Below are 21879 nucleotides of genomic sequence, written 5' to 3' on the forward strand. Positions count from 1 at the left end.
ATATTTCCTTCTGTCCATGCTAGGCACGGAATCCGATACGTTGGCTTAGCATGGTCAGTTTGAATTTGTGTGTTCTGAATGGTAGTTACAGAATGCTGTGTCTAACTTGGCATGCCTGTACTCCTGTACCCCTGGTCAGAAGGTTGCTGGCACGTTCCATCGCCCAGCCCCGCCTTCTGCACAGGAGCTCCAGGATGCCGTGCCTGTACTCCTATGGTCAGAAGGCTGTTGACATGTCCCCCCACCCCACTCAGTCTTCTGCTTGGGAGCTACAGAACACCAAGCCTGTACTCCCATGATATGACTGCTGAGGACCTGCTCCCACCCAGTCCTGAAAAGTTGAGTAACAGTGGCTTGGAAATGTGACGTCGGCAGAATCTGGACCTCCATCCCCAATCTCTCAGAGTCTGGGATGCAGATCCCTGAGCGGTCATGTGAACACTTGTAAACACATTTTTTTTAAAAGGTATCTATATATTTTTTTTGTTTCTTAATAAAATGTTTGCCTTAGATTCGTGTTCTACATGATGCAAACATTTTAGGATAGACAGGGTTCACATCCAATTTAAGGGATACATGATCATTATTAATTATGAGACAATGGGGTTATACTGCCACCTTTAGGAGGAATTGGACGCTGACACACAAAAAAAATGGGCTCGTCAAGTATTATTCCTACTGCTCCAAGAATACTTCAGTTTTGTAGAAAAGCAGTACCTAGGAGTAGATCACAAACACAGAGGGCTGTCCCTTAATGAACTACAACAAGCCGTTCTACGGTAAGTACAAAAATCCTGTTGTCTTTATAGTTAATTAAGGGACACAGAATCAGTAGTTATTTTAACCCTGAGTAGGGTCACTGCAGACGGCCTCAGAACTGTTAGTGGATCATGAACTAGAGAGGCCCTCAGCAGTGGGAAAGCTTCTCTTGTGACTGGGATTCAATATACTGTTCTGCTAACAGTAGTACTGATTGGAGAACACTATCAGGGTTGTTCACTAAAGGGTGAAGAGTTTGGAGAAGGCAGGAGAAGTGAACAATCTAGGACAACAAAGCTGAACTGGAAAGTGAGCTAAATTGGAGAATGTTTCCAAATCAGATATTTTGGCCTAGATTGTTCACTTCTTCTGCCTTCTCCAAACCTTTCAACCTTTTGTGAATAACCCTGTAGGTTAAGAAACCTTTGGTACTCACAACCACCAATTTCAAATAGAGCAGGAAGAGTTAATGGCCGGAGGTGAACAAAACAATGTAGACGGTAACAAGGACTATGTGAGGTGAAAACCAACTTATCACGGAAAAACAAGGGAGGGAAGTGCCACTTAACACTGAACCAAAAGAGGCGAGAACTGAGTATGGATGGTGCACACGCTACTGGAGATAGTGGTAGAGCAAAAAAATATATAATAATAACCATTTCACAGTAAAAAAAAATACAGAGCTTCTTATAGTAAACTGCACAATGTCCTAAATTGCAGCAGTAATGTTAATCCTCTGGTCCTTATCTCCTAAATTCTCCTAATTTGGCTTATACCAAGCTACCCTTCTTAGAAGTAATCTCCTATACTCAGCTGCGGTATCTCCTCCTCCATAGAAGGTTGAAGGGCCAATCCTACTATGGAGGAGAGGGTACACAGATCTATTGCTGGATGTTGATGTTTTGCGCTTAAAGATCTCTGGGGTTCCCCCCATACAGGCAGGATTACTGGTTAATATGAAGCTTGCACTAGTTGTTTATACACTTAACGTATACTTGCCTTGCCTCCACCCCACGGTGTACTGTCTACATGCATTGAGGTGAAATAAGGGTCCCTATATGTGATACAGTTGATTATTGTACAAAAGGAGTTATATCTTGGCTAATGCATTAAGAGAAAGTTATGTACAAATAAGTGGGTCTAAATGGAGGTTAGCTGAGAGGCTGAGACAAGGTATATGTTTTGTTTTAGGAGATTCTAACCTGTATATTTGAATAAACTTTATTGTTTTATAGTAATTTGTGTTTATGGACCATTTCCCTGTACTTTAAAAATCCCATGTAGTCCCAAGGGTGTATCTTAAATCAGGCATGGACAAATCTTTGGAACATTCATGTTCCTTTTTTTTAGGTCTCTTCTGTTGTTGCTAATAGAAGCTGATAATCCCTACTGTTTAAAAGTATTCAGCTGGCCTGGCTCCTTAATCACACTGACAGTATACTAAACTCTACATTAGTGTGTCCAAACCCAATTTAGATTTGTATTGGGAGCACCGAGCCAGCTATACCACAAACATTTTAGGAGTAGAGTGGTAGGTTGAAAACTTGCCAACTTCCAGTATCTTTCATAGATGATACAAAAATTTCCTGGTAGTAGTTCCCTCGAAGGCCGTAGCTAAGATTTCAATCTCCCACAGCCTATTGCCACAGTTTATTTTTTTTATTCTAAAAACAAAAAGCAGAGGAACTTGGTGCCATCATTTGCTTTAATGGAAGTGGCATATGGGAGAAACTGCAATTTTTGGTGGGGATTCCATGTCACTCGAGTCTATGATTGATTAGAAGCTCAGCATGCGAATCAACTTGCAAAATGGAAACATCATTTTTGAGAGGGGTTGACATTTTGAGGTTTGTGCTGAAGGATTAGAAGTCCTGGTCCATCAGGCTAGGTTTGTGTTGCAATCCAGGAGTTAAATGGTATTTAGTTATAAATCTTTACATGTATGTATGTGGTATTTTGGAAGTACTTGTCACTAACCACGGTTCTTCTTCTTATCTCTCTTTTCTTTTCCCACCATTTCCTTGTCTCACCCAGGAGTCATCAGACAGCACACATACAAACCCGGAGGATGAAGAAATGAAAGGTATTGTAGCTCTAGCCACCTAAAACATTACCCAAATTGCTACCATTTAATGAAGTAAGTCTTTTCATGTGTCCACCTACTTCTTTTAATGCACCATCTGGTTAACATTGATACATATCTTATACCATCTACATCTATACCTATACCAGCTCCTCAGTGTATCCGTTTATTCTTCATAGTCGGTCTCTCCTAAACACTTGCTGAATCTCGTTAAGAACAATTCTCACATGCATATAATCTCAACTAATAAGCTCATACACCTTGTATTTTTCTTTCTTTCATATGTCTGTTTGTTTCTCATTGCACTGTCTTAGGGTCATCTTTATTCCCATGTTGTTGTATGGCCGGTCAAACACATTTTCTGGTTTTTAAACCTACCGCAACTTTATTTTTTATGGTTTCATCCTATAGGACTCCAACTGCTGATTTAAAATGGTACCACAATTTTAAGTTGTTTGCCCACCAAAAAGCAGGAAAAAGGTAAATACTGGTAGAAAGGTTGGAGCTACCTATAGTTTTGGTGGTTGGACATGCAGGGCAAAAATCGATTGAGCAGTGTGGGGCCAGCAATGGATCAATTTTCAGCCAATTCAGCAGGAACGTCCATGTATGGCCAGCTTTAGACACTCAGAATATGTAGAGTATTGGTAGAGTATTTGTAGAGTATTAGCTGATTAAGCTTTTAATTTGCTATTTGCGTGACAATTTTAGGTTAAAAGGTAGTGGAAACCCTTTTATAGGTACAGGAGACAGAAGCTTTCAAAAGCATGCAGATACATGAAAGGGTTAACAGGAACAAGGTAGAATATTAGGTATTGTTGCAAATGCAGGATATAGTATGTTGGCTTTAAACATGACGACAATGGTTTTACTGGAACTGACAAAATATTTCTCTGAACTAGTTGGAGTTATGGACCCCCTTGCGGCGTAAAAGAACTACTATCTACAGGTGACCACTGCAAACATCCTGACATGTGTCACTGCAAAGTCTGGACACATTGTTAGATGTGTGTCTCATTTTATCCCAACTCTCCTATTGTCTTTGTTTCAATGTTCATGAATTTAAAATGATCCCTGTACCACCACTGTAAGATGTCTTGATAAACAGTTAGTGAATGTAAGTGTCATGAGGTTCCATGGATCAACTGTGTCACCGGTACCAACAGCCAACTGACAGGCAGGACAGACACTAGAGTGGTCTAATTCCACAGACAGATGGTCAGCACAAACAGCAGATAGTGGCAGAGGCAGTACGCTGATAGTCATAACAGGAACACAAAAAAACAGGTCTAAAACAGAGTCCAGGTTCAAAACAGGTTTAAAGTAGAATGGCTGACAATAGCAGAGAAACCGGCCAATGACCAGGATAACCACAGATAAGTGGAGTACAAATGCAGTCCAAACATTTCAAAGGAGTAATGCAGGTGTCACGATCTGGATCAGGCTCGGAGTCCAGTAGCTGAAACAGCAGGCAAAGTCGTAGTCAAAACAGGCCAAGTTTGGTACACTAGCAGACGGTAGTAGTATAGGAGCAGGCAGAGGCGTAGTCAGAGATCAAGCCGAGGTCAGCAGCCAAAGGTATCAGGTATGAAGCGGAAGACGATGAGAGTAGTTGGTGAATCAGCAGCCAAAGGTCAGTACACGGGTAGCAGTATGAGCGGATTGTATCACAGGAAGAGCAAGGAAGCAAGATTTTGGCAGGAGCAAAATAATCTGGCAAACAGGAAGTGCAGAGGCATGGCTTAAATTGGAAGTTCAAGGGAGGAGTTCAGAGTTCAGCAGGAACTAGGTTTAACTGAGGATTACACAGGAGATCAGGCAAGGAGCTATCCAAGGTTCTAAGATGGCTCGGCAGGTAGAGCCACTGCCAGCTACAGCAGAGGCTCTGGGTTCAGATCTGGTTCCTGACACCAGGACATGAACAGACAGAAGCCAGAGTCAGACAGCCCTCTATCCAGCGTATTAGCAAACAGACTAACTTGTCGATCAGGCACAGGCTGTATGTCCAGCAGTCTATTTAACCCTTGTTGATTAGGGTACAGCTGTGCCCTGCAGACACTTGAGCCGGAATGCTGAGTAAAGACAATCTGATAGTAAAAGCTCACGGTTGATTGTTACAGTATGTTAGGACAAGGAGAGAGGAACTTGTGTGTTATTTAAACACAAACTATTCTTTTAAAAAGTAAGAGCTTCTGATATCATTATATACACCCAGTTTATTCTTTTACATACAGTATATAGGGGAAGGAGTTATAGTTTTATATGATATTATAAATAATCACTTTAGTACCATATTAAATGGTAAACTGAACCCAAGTCAGATATAAAGGCACAAATGAAGTCCTGTATTCATAATGCATCACTAAATGTATTTTTTAAGCAAGTGGTTTATGTGCCTGGATTTAATTTAGTATCAGCCTCTGAATGATGATGGGTTGAATGATGCTGGCTTTTTTATTTAACCCAAAATACAGAGGGCATCTTGTGGTGGAAAAGAAGTACGGTAGGGGACAGCTCTGGACTGAAGTTGAGCATTGCAGCAAAAGCTACTTTTTTTATTTCTTTTTTCATGAGCTATTCATTTGTTTGTTTTATTTTTGGATGGGCTTCTACTTTAATACTCCATCTATAAGATAGTGACACCTTTGTTTTGGATTTTGGGGGGTGGGGAGGGAAGACATAAACTAGTTTGGGGAAATCAATCATTTAGCCCACCAATGCAAATACCAGATTTAGCCTTTATATTTTTATAGGCCATAAAGAGCTTTCATCATCTATTGGGTTCACCTCTGGGTCTACTAGGGATCTGAATTCAAGAAATGTCGGCATGCAAGTTAAAGATTTTGAAAGGGAAAGGGAAACTGGCATAAAAATGTGGCCTTATTGTAACGTGTTTGAATGGCAGCACCTGTTTATGCAGTGCTTAGGAAAGCTGCAGGGGTCAAATAATGGGAGAAATAAATTAAAGAACACTTGGACTAGTCTGCCTATTCTCCGGTGATTTCCCAGACAACCAGTAGCCAGAGACCTCTCATTAATTCTAATAGAGGATAAGGGAGTACAAAGCTGTGGTCTGTTAATTATATAATTTATGTCAATTAAAATTGCTCTTTAGCATATACAGACAGAAATAATGTAGACAGTTAGAGGTCTCTTAAGATCCTGCTGATCACTGCAAAAAATGTGATGTCATATGGACTGATCGTCAAATAATCAAGCAAAGTGGACCTATTATTAAATGTAAACTTCATATTAATCAAGAGGGAACATTACTAAATCACATTATTATTTTATGTGAAAACTGTCTCTTCATCTGAATAAAAAAAACTGCATGTGGCCCAAAGCCTTGATCACATGATCACTGGCTACCAATGTGGATTGTGTTTCACCTAATTAGATACAGCTGTGAATTGACTGTTTCCATTGAGACCGATCCTCTGTGGTTGACTTGTAGTGAATTAGAAGATCTGTAAGGCACAACCAGGAAGCAGAGGCTACATACGTAAAAACGTATATGGCCACGGCCTTTTATCTATTACAAATTAAACACTGCCGGAAAAAAAAAAGTCATACACTGTAATATTTCGTTGGACGGCCTTTAGCTTTGATTATGGCACACATTTGCCGTGGCATCGTTTCGATAAGCTTATGAGTTGTATTGATTTTTCATCTTGTAGTGATGATGGGAGAGTCGGACCTCTGTGTAAAGTCTTCTCCAGCACATCCCAAAGCTTTTCAATAGGGTTCAGGTCTGGACACTGTGGTGGCCAATCCATGTGTGACAATGATGTCTCATGCTCCCTGAAACCCTCTTTCACAATCTGAGCCATTTGAATCCAGGCATTGTCATCTTGGAATATGTCCAATGTGCCATCAGGGAAGAAAAATCCATTAATGAAAAAACCTTATCATCAGGTAGTCAGCTGACCTCATTTTTTGGGGACATTACGTTTCTGTACCTAGACCTGACCAACTGAAGCAACCCCAGATCATAACACTGCCCAAAATCCAGGTGGTGACTTTCTTTTTGGCCAGGCAGTGTTTGTAGAAACAAGGATTGTTAAAACATTATTGCACACTGGTAAGGTTATATACATGAGGTTTATCTCTATCACATGAATATCTCAAAAACATTAAAAGGGACTGTGGCGACAGGCTTTGGGTTTATGGCAATAGTATCAATCTGACAGTGTGTGATGCATATCAGATCATTCAGAAATCAATGGCAGGTGTATTTGACCTGCAGGTAACCTCATTCTGACCTGCTTCAATCAGGTTTTGCATTCCTATAGGCTTGTAGAGGAATGCAATACCCGCTTGAAGGGAACAAAAGCCCCCCACACTGGTCAAAAAGACTACAGTTGTGCATAAAGCAAACCTAAAGTGCATTGAAGTGCCACTTCTACCACAAGGCAAAGTTCAAGCATGTCAGTTTACAATTGAGCTCTGTGGATGCCCCTCCTGCTAACTCTCTTACTCTGCCACTCTACTATACCATTTATTTGATGGGTGGCATTGCTAGCAAATAGTTTCCTACTTGGGCAACGTTTGATTTTTATTCACCCGCAATGTGCCTTTGAACTCTCTCCAAAATTCGACTACATTAGGAGAGTCAGTTCCTTATTACAGCCCCTTCACCATGCATGGCAAAACTCTCTCATCTTTCAGGATTTTCTAATTACTCTCTGTGCTGACCAAGGTCCTCCTCCCCTCACTTCACCTCACTACATAATGTTTTATGTATCTGTGAAGGAGAATATTAAAGAGAATCATTTAAGTGACAGCTCTGAGTCTGCTGGGCCTGATGACATTACATCCAAGATGGCCGCACCCAGTAGCAGTTTTAGGCCTTTGGATGCCTACAGAAAGGAGGTTTTAATAGATAAATAACACGCATATAATACAGTAAATACACATATAATCTTATGGGAACTTTTTTGTTGAATTGAATGGTCTGGCAACAAGGTCTCTTTTGAGTTTTCTTGACACAGAACTGGGGGATAATGGCTAGGCAGGTGGAATATTGGATATCTGATTACTGATTCAGACACAACAAAGAGGTTAGAAGAGAAGTGGTTCAATCTTAGATCGCGCAAGAGGTTTTTTACTGTGTGAGTAGTAAAAATGTGGAATTCCCTTCCACAAGCACTGGTATTCGCTGATAACGTAGAAAAGTTCAGGAAACTTCTAGATTAGTTTTTTAGTCACTAAATATACAAGGATATGGGAAGTGTTATACACACATAAATACAAACACACATACACACACACACACATACAGTATATAGGTTGAACTGGATGGACCTAGATCTTCATTCAACCTCACCTACTATGTTACTATGATTAGAACAGTGGGTATTTGCAGTTTAAGGATTGAATTGGAGAAGAATTTTCAGTTTCATTAGACTGGCAGTATTCTTGTGATAAAACTTTGGGTATCTCTTCTTTCCACCTTACCAGTCTTTTCCTTCTCACCTCGCTGGGCCATTGATAATAAGAACCCTTAAAACTCCTATTAGGCTTCTCAACACCCATCACAAGTACCCAACATCAAACAAAAGTGCCATATGCTAACACTACCTATGGCAGAAAAGGAACAGTAGAACAATGTTTTATTTGATACCCATCTGTACACTTATGTTTAGTGGCCATGAATCCAGTTTTAATAGTTCAGTGTTGATATTGTAACCAGTCATAAATGACCATCTTCCAACTTTAAAAGAAAAGCCAGAGTATTTCCCCTTGGAATAACCATTTTTACTCAGCAGAAGGGTATACTAAATGTCCTAAGCTTTTTTTTATATTAAGCAAACCCATGTTGTCTTGCAGTTTGTCTATGGTCCTAATCTCAGTTTACGAGTCTAACGAAGTTCTGCATGTTCAACTCATAACATTTCTGCTCCTCATAATTTGCTCTACTAATCCTCTCTTCATAATCATTTTTCCTTCTCTCTCTGTCTGGCTTCACCTCCTCTTCTCTCCCCCTTCTCTTTAGTGCTGAAGTTCTCAGACATTTTAAGCTCAGTGAGGAGGGGTTCGGGGGCCCTGGAAGCTGAGGGACCTCAAGCAGCGGTCGCTCAGCAGCCCCTCTCCCCATCCTTTCCCCATTCACCTCTTGCACAGCGTAAGTAATAGGAGTGGGACATGGAAATCTCTTAAACCTACAGTATATGCATGGATAGCCCAGTAAAGAAATCTATTTATTACTCCTACTTTATTAGATTAAAGATATTATGGGATGCTGCAATTTATTTGAATAAATCACGTGTACTTTCTATGATGTGTAAATATATCAAGGTAACATAAAGAAAAAAAAATAATGCAGTGGAAATGGAAATATTTTAATCCGAGATGTCAATATATTTAATTGCAGGAGTAGTTGGTGCTGCAATGGATTCAGATTAGATTACTCCGAAGCCCCTTGTGTTTGTGTCAAAGTTGTGTATGTGCGGGAGTGTATTGGCTTTGCCCCTACTTGCTTTCTGGGGAGGGTTGGAGACTGGCATTGTCCTTGGCTGTTTGTAATGAGATGTTTTTTGTGTTTGTCACTCACATTGCTACTTTGTCTCTGCTCTTTCTGTGTTGATATCTGTCTTCTTTTTTCCCCTTTTCTTTCCCTTATCTTTGTTGTTTCCTTACCATTCCCTTCCCCCTCCATCCTTTATTTATTTGCTATGGCCCTTCCACTTTCTCTTTTACCTTTCTTCTTGGATTTCCAACTCTGTTCTGTTTTTCTGTCCCTTTTCTCTATCTATTGGTATTCTACTTCTATCTTATTTGTATCTCTTTTCACTACTGTTGCCTCACTATGTTGCCATTATAACTATTTCTGTCTTTGTGTAAATCATCTTTCCTTCTATCTTTGTTTCTGTGATTGCACTACCATCTTGTGTCCTATCCTTCACTTTCTGTCCTTATTTTCTTCCTACTGTCTCTGGCCTATCGTTCTTTGGTTCTTGTTATTGTACCTTTTTTTTTTTTAAATGTCTGTTACTTGCTCTTTTTCTTGTTTCTCTCTGTTACCTTTACTTTTTTCTTCTGTGTCTACATCTCATGCTTTATTCCTTTTATTGCCTTTCTTCCTTTTACTCTTCTGTCCTTTTATAATCATTTCTGCTTATGGTTTTTGCCTTTCAACATTCACTTCTCTCTTTTGTCTCCTTCTCTGTCACCTGTTCTTAAACCTGTCTGCTTCTCAATCGCTCGTTCTGCTATGGCTGTTGATGCTTCTTTGATCTTTGTTCTTAAATCTTTCCTGCTTTTCTGTCACGTCCTTATAACTCTGTCTCTGCTGTTCTGTCTCTTGTCCTACTATTTCTGTTTCTGCTTTCCTGTCTCTTGTCTCTATTTCTTTCCCTGGTTCCCGTCTCTTTGTCCCCCTCCCAGCTGCTAGATTTACAGATATATTTAACACAGTCAGACGAGGCTCAGAAGCAGAGGGGGTGCAGTATTCCAACACGCAGCATCGGCTCTCCCAGCCCCACCTAAACTCTCCGTTTGTACAGCGTAAGTAGAACTAGCGCATACAAACGCATCTCACATGGGCTCACTCTCCTCCTTCCTTTTAAGACCATTGTCTCTGGCTCCCCACCATATTTTTGTTCTTCTTATGATGCTCTCTTCTCTCAATAACTCTTCTCACCGGTTTGTTTATCTTCTCACCAGCCTCTCATCTTCTGCAAAAATGTTCTTCCAACACCGTTCTTCCTCCAGCCAGATGTTTATCGTATTGTTTTCTATTTACCATACTCATCACGCAACATGTTTTCTTGCCTTTTATTTTTTTCACATTGACGTACTTTATTGTCCATTGCACACTGTTCTTGATCAAGTGTTATTTTGCTAATGATCACCTTTCCCTTCTAAGCACACTGTCCATAACCTTACCATATTTTCTTTCCTCTATCCAGGTTTGCTGTCTTCCTTTTTGCAGTTTACTCTTTATTATGGATAGCATTGTGATTTACTCTCTCTTTACATTTACACGTGATATTCCTTTTTTCTGTGTTATTTTTCCAAGTTACCAGTTGACACAGTGCCATGTCTACACCAACAGTCTTCACACTTAGAATGGATGTTTGTTTCCACAAGTTAACTAACTATAACGGCAGTGTTTTCTGACTTCTCTTCATGGTTTACTACCTTGTTCACAATGGCCATCTCCAAGTCTATAAACAAAATACAACTGATACTTTGAGCCTTGTTTCACCATATTTTCTTCCACATTCATTGGGGCATGACCACTTAACCATGCATTCATCCTGAGATATCAATTTAATATCCTAATATTCTGCAACTATTAAGCTTCCTTACATACTGCCATCTTTTTATACAGATCCCCCACAGGGTACTTTGTTATTTCATGCTGTATTCTCTTAGTGAAGCTCAAGCACTGATTTAGCTGGAATGCCAAATGCTAATGTGCCACTATTTTACAATACATAAAGTGGTGATCCAAGAGGATACCGTGTATGACTAGCCATCAGAAACCTATAATTTTGTGCTTTTCTAATGAACAGGATATGCTTATATATTATATCGAACTCCAGCTTTCTTTCTGGTGTATTTTTTCCAGGCTCGAATTGTATTTCACATTCAGACAGTTCAGTTACCTCCCCATTTAAAGTTCTTGGTAGTTGTTTGCCAGACATTCACATTTCACACAAAGATGTTTACACATCATTTGTACAATTTCTGCTTTTATGGTGAAATTCTAAACTATCTGTGGATCTGTGAAAAGTCTGTTTGATTAGCAAAGCTAAACAGTTGTTTTTTTTGACAGCTTGTAGCCTCTTCCTTTTCATCTCTTTTTCTGCCAAGAGGTAACTGTCAGTAATTATACTGATTATTATTTAAAAGCTTCTAAAAGTTTAAGTTAGCAAAATGATTCAAAAGAATTTTAAAAACAATTGAATCTTTTTCTTTTTGGAAATATGTACAACACTATCTAAGCAGTCGCTATTAGAATGAAATGCTAATAACTATGATAATAATTGTGTGCTATTAATTGTGATACATGGCAATCACATACACATACAACTAACATATTTGTTGGTGCAACATTTCTTCACAATGCAAAACCATTACATTCTCAGTATTACTGATTGAGCCCAATCATCTAAGACCCATAAGTGACCTTCAACTCTATAAAACCCTGGATGAAAGTTGTAGCGGATCCAGTGGTCCTGAGGTAGAGGAGGAGATCTCTCTTCTATGATTATTAATAGGAATTCTGCCCATATATGGCTGGACGCCATTATTATGGAACAGATGGATATCTTCTCTGACTCTTACATTTTGATTTGACATTCCGACCCCAAATGCCATATTTTGGCCCCTACCATTGCATTCCTTCTGTGGTAGTGCAGATTGAAACATTTTTTGTTCAGCACGTCTTCCATACTCACAGTATATTTACCATTAGTATTGTTATGTGTTCCTTCAGACCGCTTTCATGCTGTACCTTCTCACAATCGTCTGCTTAGTTTAACCAACCACTTTCTTTTCCAGCTCGAAAACAGGAGATCATTAAGATAACAGAGCAGCTGATTGAGGCAGTGAATAATGGAGACTTCGAGGCATATGCGTGAGTTTCTGAGCTCTATTACTAACATATATTGCACTGAGCTCTATTACTAACATATATTGCACTGAGCTATATTACTAACATACATTGCACTGAGCTCTATTACTAAGATACATTGCAGTCATGAATAATAGAAGGTTGGCTACGCAGCAGAAAATGGGAAATAGTCAATATGTACTATTGTGTATTGTATGAGAGATATGTTAATCTCACTGACCATGACAAAAGATAAGTTTCTTTATTCATTCTATTGCATGAGAGAGTAATGAACTGCGTAGCACAACGAACATTTGTGCCACATCTCTTGATCGCTCACAAATTACAGGACCTCTATACACATGAAAATTAACTTAAAGTTACAAAATGTTCAATATTAGTTTTACTTAAATGGTTTCGCTGTGCGCATGGGAGAAGCCAGGACAAGATTGTGCTTGCACACGGTAATCGTATGTTCGTGTACCCGCATATTTAGCATATCGTGCTGAATATATTATGCATGATGACATAATTTTCAGTCCTGGCACTCAGAAATTTTTATAATTCAGCTGAGTTTGAAGAAAGAATGAAAGGTCAGCCTTATTATCATAAGCAGACTAGCAGCTTTTCTAGGTTCATTTATAATACTGGTTACCAGGAGCTGTTAGTGGATATTGTAAGGGGAGTTTAAATGTTAACTTCATAAAATAACTATTACATCAACCAGCTAGACAATATGGGGAGGATTTATCAAAACTGGAGCAGACAAAACCTGGAGCAGCTGTGCATGGCAACCAATCAGCTTCTCTCTTCAGTTAAGATTTGAAAATGAAACAGAGAGGCTGATTGGTTGCCATGCACAGCTGTTCCAAGTTGTGTCAAATTACCTTCTATCTATTTAGGGTTGGATAAAACCTGCATATTTTTTAACAAACTAATCCATTTTTATTTTCTAGGAAAATTTGTGACCCTGGATTGACTACGTTTGAGCCAGAAGCTCTGGGTAACCTTGTTGAGGGGATAGATTTTCACCGATTTTACTTCGAAAACTGTAAGGAGACAATGCAGGGAGATGTCACAATGATGTCACTTTCTGTACCAATAGCAAATTATTTATTTTTCGGGGAGAGTGGGTGAAAATGTGCAAAAGCAAAGAAAGGCTTCTGTTTACCCAATTGCACTGTCTTTTTTCAAAATACTCAAACTGAATCATATGATTCTGTGACTGGAAACTAGGATGGACACATATTAGTCGCGATGGATAACTATATAGCATTCGTATTCAATTCTAGATGTTTAGGGACTTTAACCAGTTGACATCCGCGGTGTTACACCCCCTTCCCATACAGACAACAATTGGCTCCATTGTATTTAACAGAAAAGGTTTCTAAATACACCAACTTTTACCATGCTCATTTTCTATTTGGCATGTTAACTTACCATGTGATGTTCCTTTTTCCATCTTCTCCTGATAAATTCCTCTTCAACACAGTGTGCAATCATCATCAACATGTTCTCACCACATCCATACTCTAAAGGTGGCCATACACTCTACAACCATCGCAAGACCTTAGTCTTGCGATGGTTGTACAGGGATTAAAAAAACGTACGATCTGCCTATCTTGGACAGGCAGATCGCACTCTCGATCATCGCAAGCCCGCCCCCCTGAGGGGCGGGCTTCCGATGACCGCAATGCTGAACGGGCAGTGTGCGCGTGCGCACACCGGCCCGTTCGGCATTTGTCTACCGATCACCGTTCTAACCAGCCGAGAATCGTACGATTCCGTTCACACTGCTCGATTCTCGTACGATCGCGGGATTTCCCGCGATTCTCGTACGAGAATCGAGCAGTGTATGGGCACCTTAAGTATGAAGTTGGCTAACATTTCTGTTATAAACATGAATAGCTGCAAGTGTGTCATCCTATATGTGGCTGCATGGTGGCGTAGTGGTTAGCGATTCTGCCTTGCAGCACTGGGGGTCCCTGGTACGGTCACTATCTGCAAAGAGTTTGCAAGTTCTCCCTGTGCTTGCATAGGTTTCCTCCCACGCTACAAAAACATGCTGGAAGGTTAATTGGCTCCTGTCTAAATTGGCCCTTGTATGTAAGCATGTGAGATAGTGGCCTTAGATAGTAAGCTCCTTGAGGGTAGGGATTGATGTGAATGTGCAACTATGTAAATTGTTGGCACTATATAAATACCTGTAAAAAATAATAATATACTGGCTTCCAGGTCACAATTATCATTTCTAGGCACATTCTCACAGTTATAATTTTTGGGAATAGAGCACAACTGCCCATATGTGGGATCTTAACATGGCCGGTTTAAAGAAGAACTCCAGGGATGCCAAAACTAACTGTTACAGTTGGGCTACCCCAGCACTGCAAGAGTTAAGTTCTCATTTTGGTCTAGGGGTTCAAATAAAGCAGATATACTAACCTGATCCTCAGTCCCACCTGCCGGTCCACGTAGCCTCTTTTTCTCTGGGCTCCAGTGGTCTAAAGGTGTCCTAACACTGGCCAAATGTTGGCCGGTTTTTAAAGTACCAGCTGACATTAGCGCAGTGTATGGGGCTGTTGGATCCCTTTCAGCCGGCATTCCTCGATCAGATGATCGAAGAAGCCGGCTGGAAAATCTTTGTACGATCAGAGCCAGCAGCCAAAAAGCTGCCCGCTCTGATTGGGTATTCGATCGACACGTGTGTTTGTGTTGATGGAGGAATCACATCAATTTCTTCCATTCAGCCCACTGGTTGAACGAAAGAAATTGACAGGTGTATGGCCAGCTTAAGGGCTGCTGACGTCATCATATCTAATGCAAGACTGAGGATCAGGTGAGTATATCTGCTTTATTTGCACCCCTAGACTAAAACGAGCACTTAACCCCTGCAGTGTTGGGGTAGCCCCACTGCAAGGGTAAGTTTTTTTAAATCCCGGAGTTTTTTTTTAAAGTGAGTCAGAAAAAGAGAAGGTTTAAATGCAAGTATCCATTCCCCATTATTCCACATATGCCTTAGGGTATGCAGACAGGAAGTTGATTTCCTTGGTTTTTTAATCGGTTGATAACTGTCCTGTTAAGATGTATTTCAGTATCAAACAATGACGGGTCAGCAGAGTGAACAGTTTAATCATACATTGACTGGATTTGTCCTAGTGTGGACCGCTTTCAACAGTATAAATAGCAAACTAGGTCAATAGGAATGTGCATATACACGTTGTATTATTTGTCATCACTAGACTCAGCATTCAGAGCAGGGAATCAGCATAGGTGTAAACAGGAAACCTGTTTGTGTTATTTCTCTCCTCGTGTACTAAACCATCATTTAGTAGTAATACATGACAAACATCTAGTTAAATGACTTTTAATCAGTGGCAAAAAAACTTGCAGTTAGAAAAATGTCAGCAGGCTTTAATGCAGGCGAAATGGGTCAAATGATGAGGGGCCACACTTACATACCCACAAAAAGATATTGCAGAGCTTTTTGGGATTACCAATACAATTACTTCTCAATTGCTAAATATTTAGTTACAGGTTTGGTGTCATGAATTAGTGCTAAATTTGTTAAACCTGAATTTCTTTACACAAAATTGTGTAAAGAAATATAACCTAAATAATATATCATTTTTTTTAAACCTTACACTTTTAAGGGAGCCAATAAAGATTAAAGTTGGCCATAAACATTCATGTGTGAGAGTGAAAAAAAATCTTTTCACATTTAAATGTTAACATGTATACTAAGATTACCTGAGTATGCATGGTACAATGTCTATGTAGAAGAAAGGGGAGAGCATACAGACACCATCACCACCAAATTAATCCTAAAAAACCTAATGTGGCCAATCTCTAGATCTGGAATGACTGGAGGTTTCCTGGTCATATCCATGGCAGCTCTAAAAAATGGGTTTAGTTCCAACTACACACACATGGACGAGCTGATCAGCATAGATATTTTACCGGTAAAGCTCAAATTGATTGAGCAAACAGCGCTGAAAAAATGTGACTCTATATGGGATATAATGTATCAATAAACTGTGGGATGGCTACTATCGTGATTAGACCAATCCACCGTGTTTGAAAGTCTTTTGATCCCAGAAGAGGATGAAGTGAACTTGTAGACAGTTGTTTCGTGGCTATAAAAAATAAAAGTAATTCACCAGCACACACTTGAAGGGTTTTTGAAGTATTGATATGTTTTTTCAATACCCAATGTCACATACTGTCATACGGTGCTAACGTTTCGGGTTCGCACAGGGATCCTTCATCAGAGCGACAGTGACAATGCTTAAAAAACCCTTCAAGTGTGTGCCGGTGAATTAGTTTTATTTATTTATTTTTAAACCCCTGGGACAGTGTTATTTTTGTAATCTGTGAAGTTTTGTTTGTTTTCCGGATTTATTTGGCCTTGGGAGTTTAGCCTCTCTCCCCTGGGAGGTCCTCAAGACTCTGCCCAGAGCAAGGGTGTCCCCTTGGGGAGCAATGATATCTCTTCATGGCTGGAGGATGCCCACTAGGAGTCTGGGAGGAGCAGGCATACGGCTGGACTGCAGGGTTTTCCCATGATGTCATCCTTTTGAAAATTTTGGTAAGTCCGTTGGGATGACACTTACCTGTTGTGGGAAGTTTAGTTCCGTCCGGCTCCCCACTGAATTTGCCCTTCTCCTCTGTGTCGGCATTGTGTGGGCAGGACAGGATGGGCAGTTTCGGCTTCAGGCTCCTTCTGCGCATGCGCGAAAGTTCTGTCTTTGTGACGTCATTCGAAAGGTGTTTTTGGCGCCAAATTTGAATTTTTGGGCTATTTGAGGGAAACCAGGAATTTTAAAGCGGTTTGCTTGCTCTGTGGGATAGTACCTCTTGGACCCTTTGGAGCTGTATAGAATCTTCTGCCTCCTCGGGGAAAAAGAAAGAAAAGTCTGCAAGATGTCAAGCTTGTGATAGCAAAGCTATGACGGGGAAAACATTGTGTGGAAATGCTTTAAAGAAGCTGCGTCCACTTCTAAGTCTCCCGACATATTGGATCTCATCCAACAGGCGGTAGCCAAAGGAGTAAGGCAGCTGGTCATTCGCATAAGAAAAGGAGGGCAAGCAGTTCCCGTTTTGATTCCCCCAGAATACTCGGAGGAAGAGATGTCACTTTCGGAAGGGGAGTATGCGTCATCAGCGGACAGAGAAGATTCGCCAACTCATGGTTCTTTAGAACCCAAAAGAGTAGATACTCTTACTTCCATGGTGCGCAGAACCTTGAGCATGAAGGAGCAGGAGGAGGTTCCTTCCCCCTCAAGCAAACACTTTGCAGGACAAAGACAGAATTATCCTTCCCGGTAAGCAAGATCACCAAGTAGCTCATTAAAGAGCATAATTTGGTGAAGCCCTATACGGCTTTGGTCATTGGCCTTCAGCTTGTGGCTGGCCTTGTCCTCAGTATCAAGAACATCCAAGTTGTGGATTGAGGATCTGGAAGAGGATATAAAGAGGTGAGTGTGAGTAGACACAGACCTCTGGATAAGATACAGGATATTAAACTGGCAGCGGAATTGTCTACAGAAGCCTCAGATGACCTGATTCAGTCCTTAGCAAGAGGTATGGTATCCCCTGAAGTAGCTCGTCGAGCGCTGTGGCTCAGATCGTGGGGTGCCAACTCTCCTTCGGAGAACAGCCTGTGTTCCCTAGCGTTCCAGGCCGACATGCTATTCGGCCTGGAATTGGAAAGCTACATTAAAAAATCTATCAATAGCAAAAAAGCAATGTTACCACAAGAAAGGAGAAACAAGAGAACCTATAGGGATGGAAGCAACATTAATTTTCATGACTCGAGGTCCTACAAGCCTGGAAAAGAATCTACTCGATCACACATGGAGAGGAGGATTTGGCCATTCCAGGAATGGGAGAGGCAGAAATGCAAGAAATATCAAGCCTGAGCGGGTTTTATGAAGGTGTTGGTGCAAGATTGCAGCTATTCTCAGGTCTCTGGGCAGAATCAACATCAGACGCTTGGGTATAAAGTATAATCACTGGGGGGTACAATCTGGAATTCTGATCTTTTCCCCCAAAAGGCAGGTTCATAGTGACCAAACACCCACAGGATTTGATGGAGAGACAGGCTATGTTGGACTACGTAGACTCCCTTCTCTCCCAAGCTGCCATCACTGCAGTACCTGAGAAACAGCAGTTCCAGGGATTCTATTCCCATCTGTTCCTCACTCCCAAAACAAAGGGTGTTTGGAGGGCAGTACTCAACTTACACCGACTCAACAAATTCATACAAGTCAGAAAATTCAGGATGGAGTCCCTCCAAACTATATTGCAAGTTGTACGTCCAGATACGTGGATGGTATCCATAGATCTAAGGGATGCGTACTTCCATGTCCCCATTTCAGTTCAGGGCAATGCCGTTCGGGCTCAGCACCGCCCCAAGGACTTTCTCAAAGGTACTTGTCACAGTCATAGCAGAAATACGGAAACAAGGGGTAACCATTTTCTATTATTTGGACGATGTCCGGATTCTGGTGGACTCAAGAGAATAAGCTATCTTCAGCAGGGATATCAGCATAGAAACCCTGAAGAGGTATGGATGGCTGTTGAATATGGAGAAGAGCAACCTGACTCCAGCCCAAGAGATGGTGTACTTGGGAGCAGAATTTAACACGAACCTAGGGACAGTTCAACTGTCCAAAGACAGAGTTTGCAAGATGAAGCAGAAGGTGAAGGCAATTCAGATGAGTATGCATGTCACAGCGGACTTCTTCATGAGCCTGTTAGGCTCCATGTCATCAACCATAGGCCTTACTGCATGGGCCCAATGGTGTATTATCGAATGTGGAAAGTGTTTTCCACAAGGGCCAGGGACAACAATGTTGACCTTTCTCAACAACTTTCTTCTAAGTCGATCCTAGAATTCCTCCAAGCAGGTCTGGATAAAGGAATGAGCCTAAGCTCGCTCAAAGTGCAGGTGTCGGCTATATCAGCTATCACCAGGATCAGATGGACCCAGAAACAGAACATGTCAAGATTTCTGAAGGCAGTAGGTAAAGTTAATCCTCCCAAAAGGCCTCTCTACTCATCCTGGAATCTTCCTCTCATTTTGGAAAATCTCTCTGGTTCTCCCTTTGATCCATTGGAATCTGTCTCCAATTTTCTCATTTTACATGAAGATGGGGTAATTCTGAGAACTATCCCAGGGTTCTTACCTAAAGTTCATGCCAGTTTTCACATTAATCAAGATATCATCCTGCCCGCTAAACTCAGAGGAGAAGGACGGATGTTTAGACCTAGTCAGATGTCTAAGAATATTTGTGGACAGATGTAGGGAGTGAAGGAAGTCCAAAAGGCTGTTTGTTATTCCAGCAAGAGCAAGGAAGGGGCTGGCAGCAACTAAGGCTATGTTGAGCAGATGGATTGTGTTCACCATCATTAGCGCCTATGAAACGGTGGGGGTATCCCCACCAGAAGGCATCAGGTTCTCACTCCACAAGGGCTATGTCCTCCTCCTGGGCGGCAGTGTCAGGAGTTTCATCAGATCAAATCTGCAGGGCAGCAACATGAGCGTCTATATTCTACGTTTATTAAGCATTATGGTCTGGACGTCAGGGCTGCAGTAAACGATCACTTTGGCTGAAGTGTCTTACTTTCTCGCCACGAGGTCGAATAATTTGTATTCGGCATTTAATACTGTTGTCTGTATCTTTTTATTCCCATCCTTTCTTATGCTTGGGTATTCCCCATTTTTCGGCGCTGCCATGGAGATGACCAGGAAATCAGAAAATGTAATCATACTCACCGTCATTTCTTTCCCTGGTTATATTCCATGGCAGCGCTGGGCTCCAACCCAATGGGATTATTTCGCTTGTTACTAAACTGGGGAAGTCGGTAGAAGGAAGGGCTTTTATGGAGTGGGGAATGCCTTAATTTAACCCTTTGGTTCCTGTCATCTAGGGGTAGTTGGAACTAAACCCATTTTTCAGGTCTGCCATGGAATATAACCAGGAAAATAAAATTACGGTGAGTATGATTACATTTTCTGGTTTCTGTTTGCTGGTACTCATAGGTAGAAACACCCATCACCTGATGCTGTCAAAATCAGCTGGATAAGGGGATGATTATCTCATTTCTATTGGTACCTTAAAGCGAACTGCAGGCAAATCAATTTTTAACCCTTGCAGTGGGGCTACCCCGCACTGAAAAGGTTAAGTGCTTGTTTTGTCTAGGGAGCTAAAATAACAAAGTTATACTCACCTGAACCAAGATCCCTGCTTGCCCTTAGACTGGCCCCTTCAGACTTGCTCCCCCTCCACTCCAGGCCTCCAAGGTCCTGTGAGTCATCACGTTATATAGAGTGTATAGAATGTGAGGACGCAGGGGGACATACCATTGCTGGAGCAGGGAGGAGACAGGCTGGAGGGTGCATGTAGGAGTCAGCCAGGATCGTGGTTCAGGTGAGTATAACTGTTATTTTAGCTCCCTAGACAACACGAGCATTTAACCCTTTCAGTGCGGGGGTAGCAGTGCTGCGAGGTTTAAAGTAGTATTAAAGTCTCAAACTTTTTTTTCAATAATGAATCCGGATCAAACAAATATGCATCCCCCAGCAAAGTATTTCTTTAAATTTTTGTAACATTCACAATCATCATGTTTCTGAACTGTTGTTTCCAAGTCTTTCAGCTCAGCTTCCCTGCACTTCCTGTCTAGTACAAGATCACAAGGGACAGAGCAGACTCCAGCAACTGTTTATCTACTAGACTCGAGGAGGGAGGAGAGGGGGCCAGGGGGGATGGGAGGAGCTTGCTTTGCTGTGTGTCTGTGGAGATACACACAGCTTACTAGCACACACAAGGGTGACTGCTTAGCACTCTGCTTGAGAAAGGAGCCCCCCTAAAACAGGATATCAGGACCAGAGCTCAGGGGAGCAGCTGATTCTGCAGAAAACTAAAACTTTAGAACATCAAGGAGCAGCGTCCATTGTAAGTGATTTCATCAGCATTTGAAATAGCTTAAAATCCTTTTGACTTTAATATCACTTTAAGTTTTGATTTGCCTGGAGTTCTGCTTTAGGAGGGCTGTATATAAGCCAAAGAGCATCAGATTGACATACCTGATTAAACAAAACTTCCGGTGTTATATGGCAATGATTTATACTTATCTCCCCATTTTGCTTATTGCTTTTATGGTTTTATTTTACATTTCTTTTTAAAGTTAAATAACATTTTTTTGATTTATGTTTAGTGCTGTCTAAGAACAACAAGCCAATCCACACGACCATCTTGAATCCTCACGTCCATGTGGTGGGAGAGGATGCTGCCTGTATCGCCTACATACGCCTGACACAATACATCGATACACAGGGTCGACCTCGTACCAGCCAGTCTGAAGAGACCCGTGTTTGGCATCGTCGTGATGGAAAGTGGCAAAATGTCCACTTCCACTGCTCAGGGGCCCCTGTGGCACCCCTCCAGTGACAGTAAGATAATGAACATACCGC

The 21879-nt window shown here is 41.2% G+C and overlaps 1 protein-coding gene across 12 annotated transcripts in view; it reads left to right on the forward strand.

Annotated features, from left to right (window-relative positions):
- The window catches only part of CAMK2B (calcium/calmodulin dependent protein kinase II beta), a 156792-nt gene that overhangs the window by 132070 nt on the left and 2843 nt on the right, over positions 1 to 21879 (forward strand). For 7 of the 12 annotated variants that reach the window (XM_018554694.1, XM_018554696.1, XM_018554699.1 and 4 more), the window contains 6 exons: positions 2794 to 2842; positions 8838 to 8966; positions 10229 to 10348; positions 12353 to 12428; positions 13361 to 13455; positions 21624 to 21858. In XM_018554694.1, the coding sequence (XP_018410196.1) occupies positions 2794 to 2842; positions 8838 to 8966; positions 10229 to 10348; positions 12353 to 12428; positions 13361 to 13455; positions 21624 to 21856 (702 nt within the window). In that variant the 3' untranslated portion in view covers positions 21857 to 21858. The remainder of the gene's footprint in view (positions 1 to 2793; positions 2843 to 8837; positions 8967 to 10228; positions 10349 to 12352; positions 12429 to 13360; positions 13456 to 21623; positions 21859 to 21879) is intronic. The other 5 variants (XM_018554705.1, XM_018554701.1, XM_018554702.1 and 2 more) reach the window with 2 other exon arrangements.

Source organism: Nanorana parkeri, unplaced genomic scaffold, assembly GCF_000935625.1.
Source record: "Nanorana parkeri isolate BGI_ZX_2015 unplaced genomic scaffold, ASM93562v1 scaffold169, whole genome shotgun sequence".
Lineage (NCBI taxonomy): Eukaryota > Metazoa > Chordata > Amphibia > Anura > Dicroglossidae > Nanorana > Nanorana parkeri.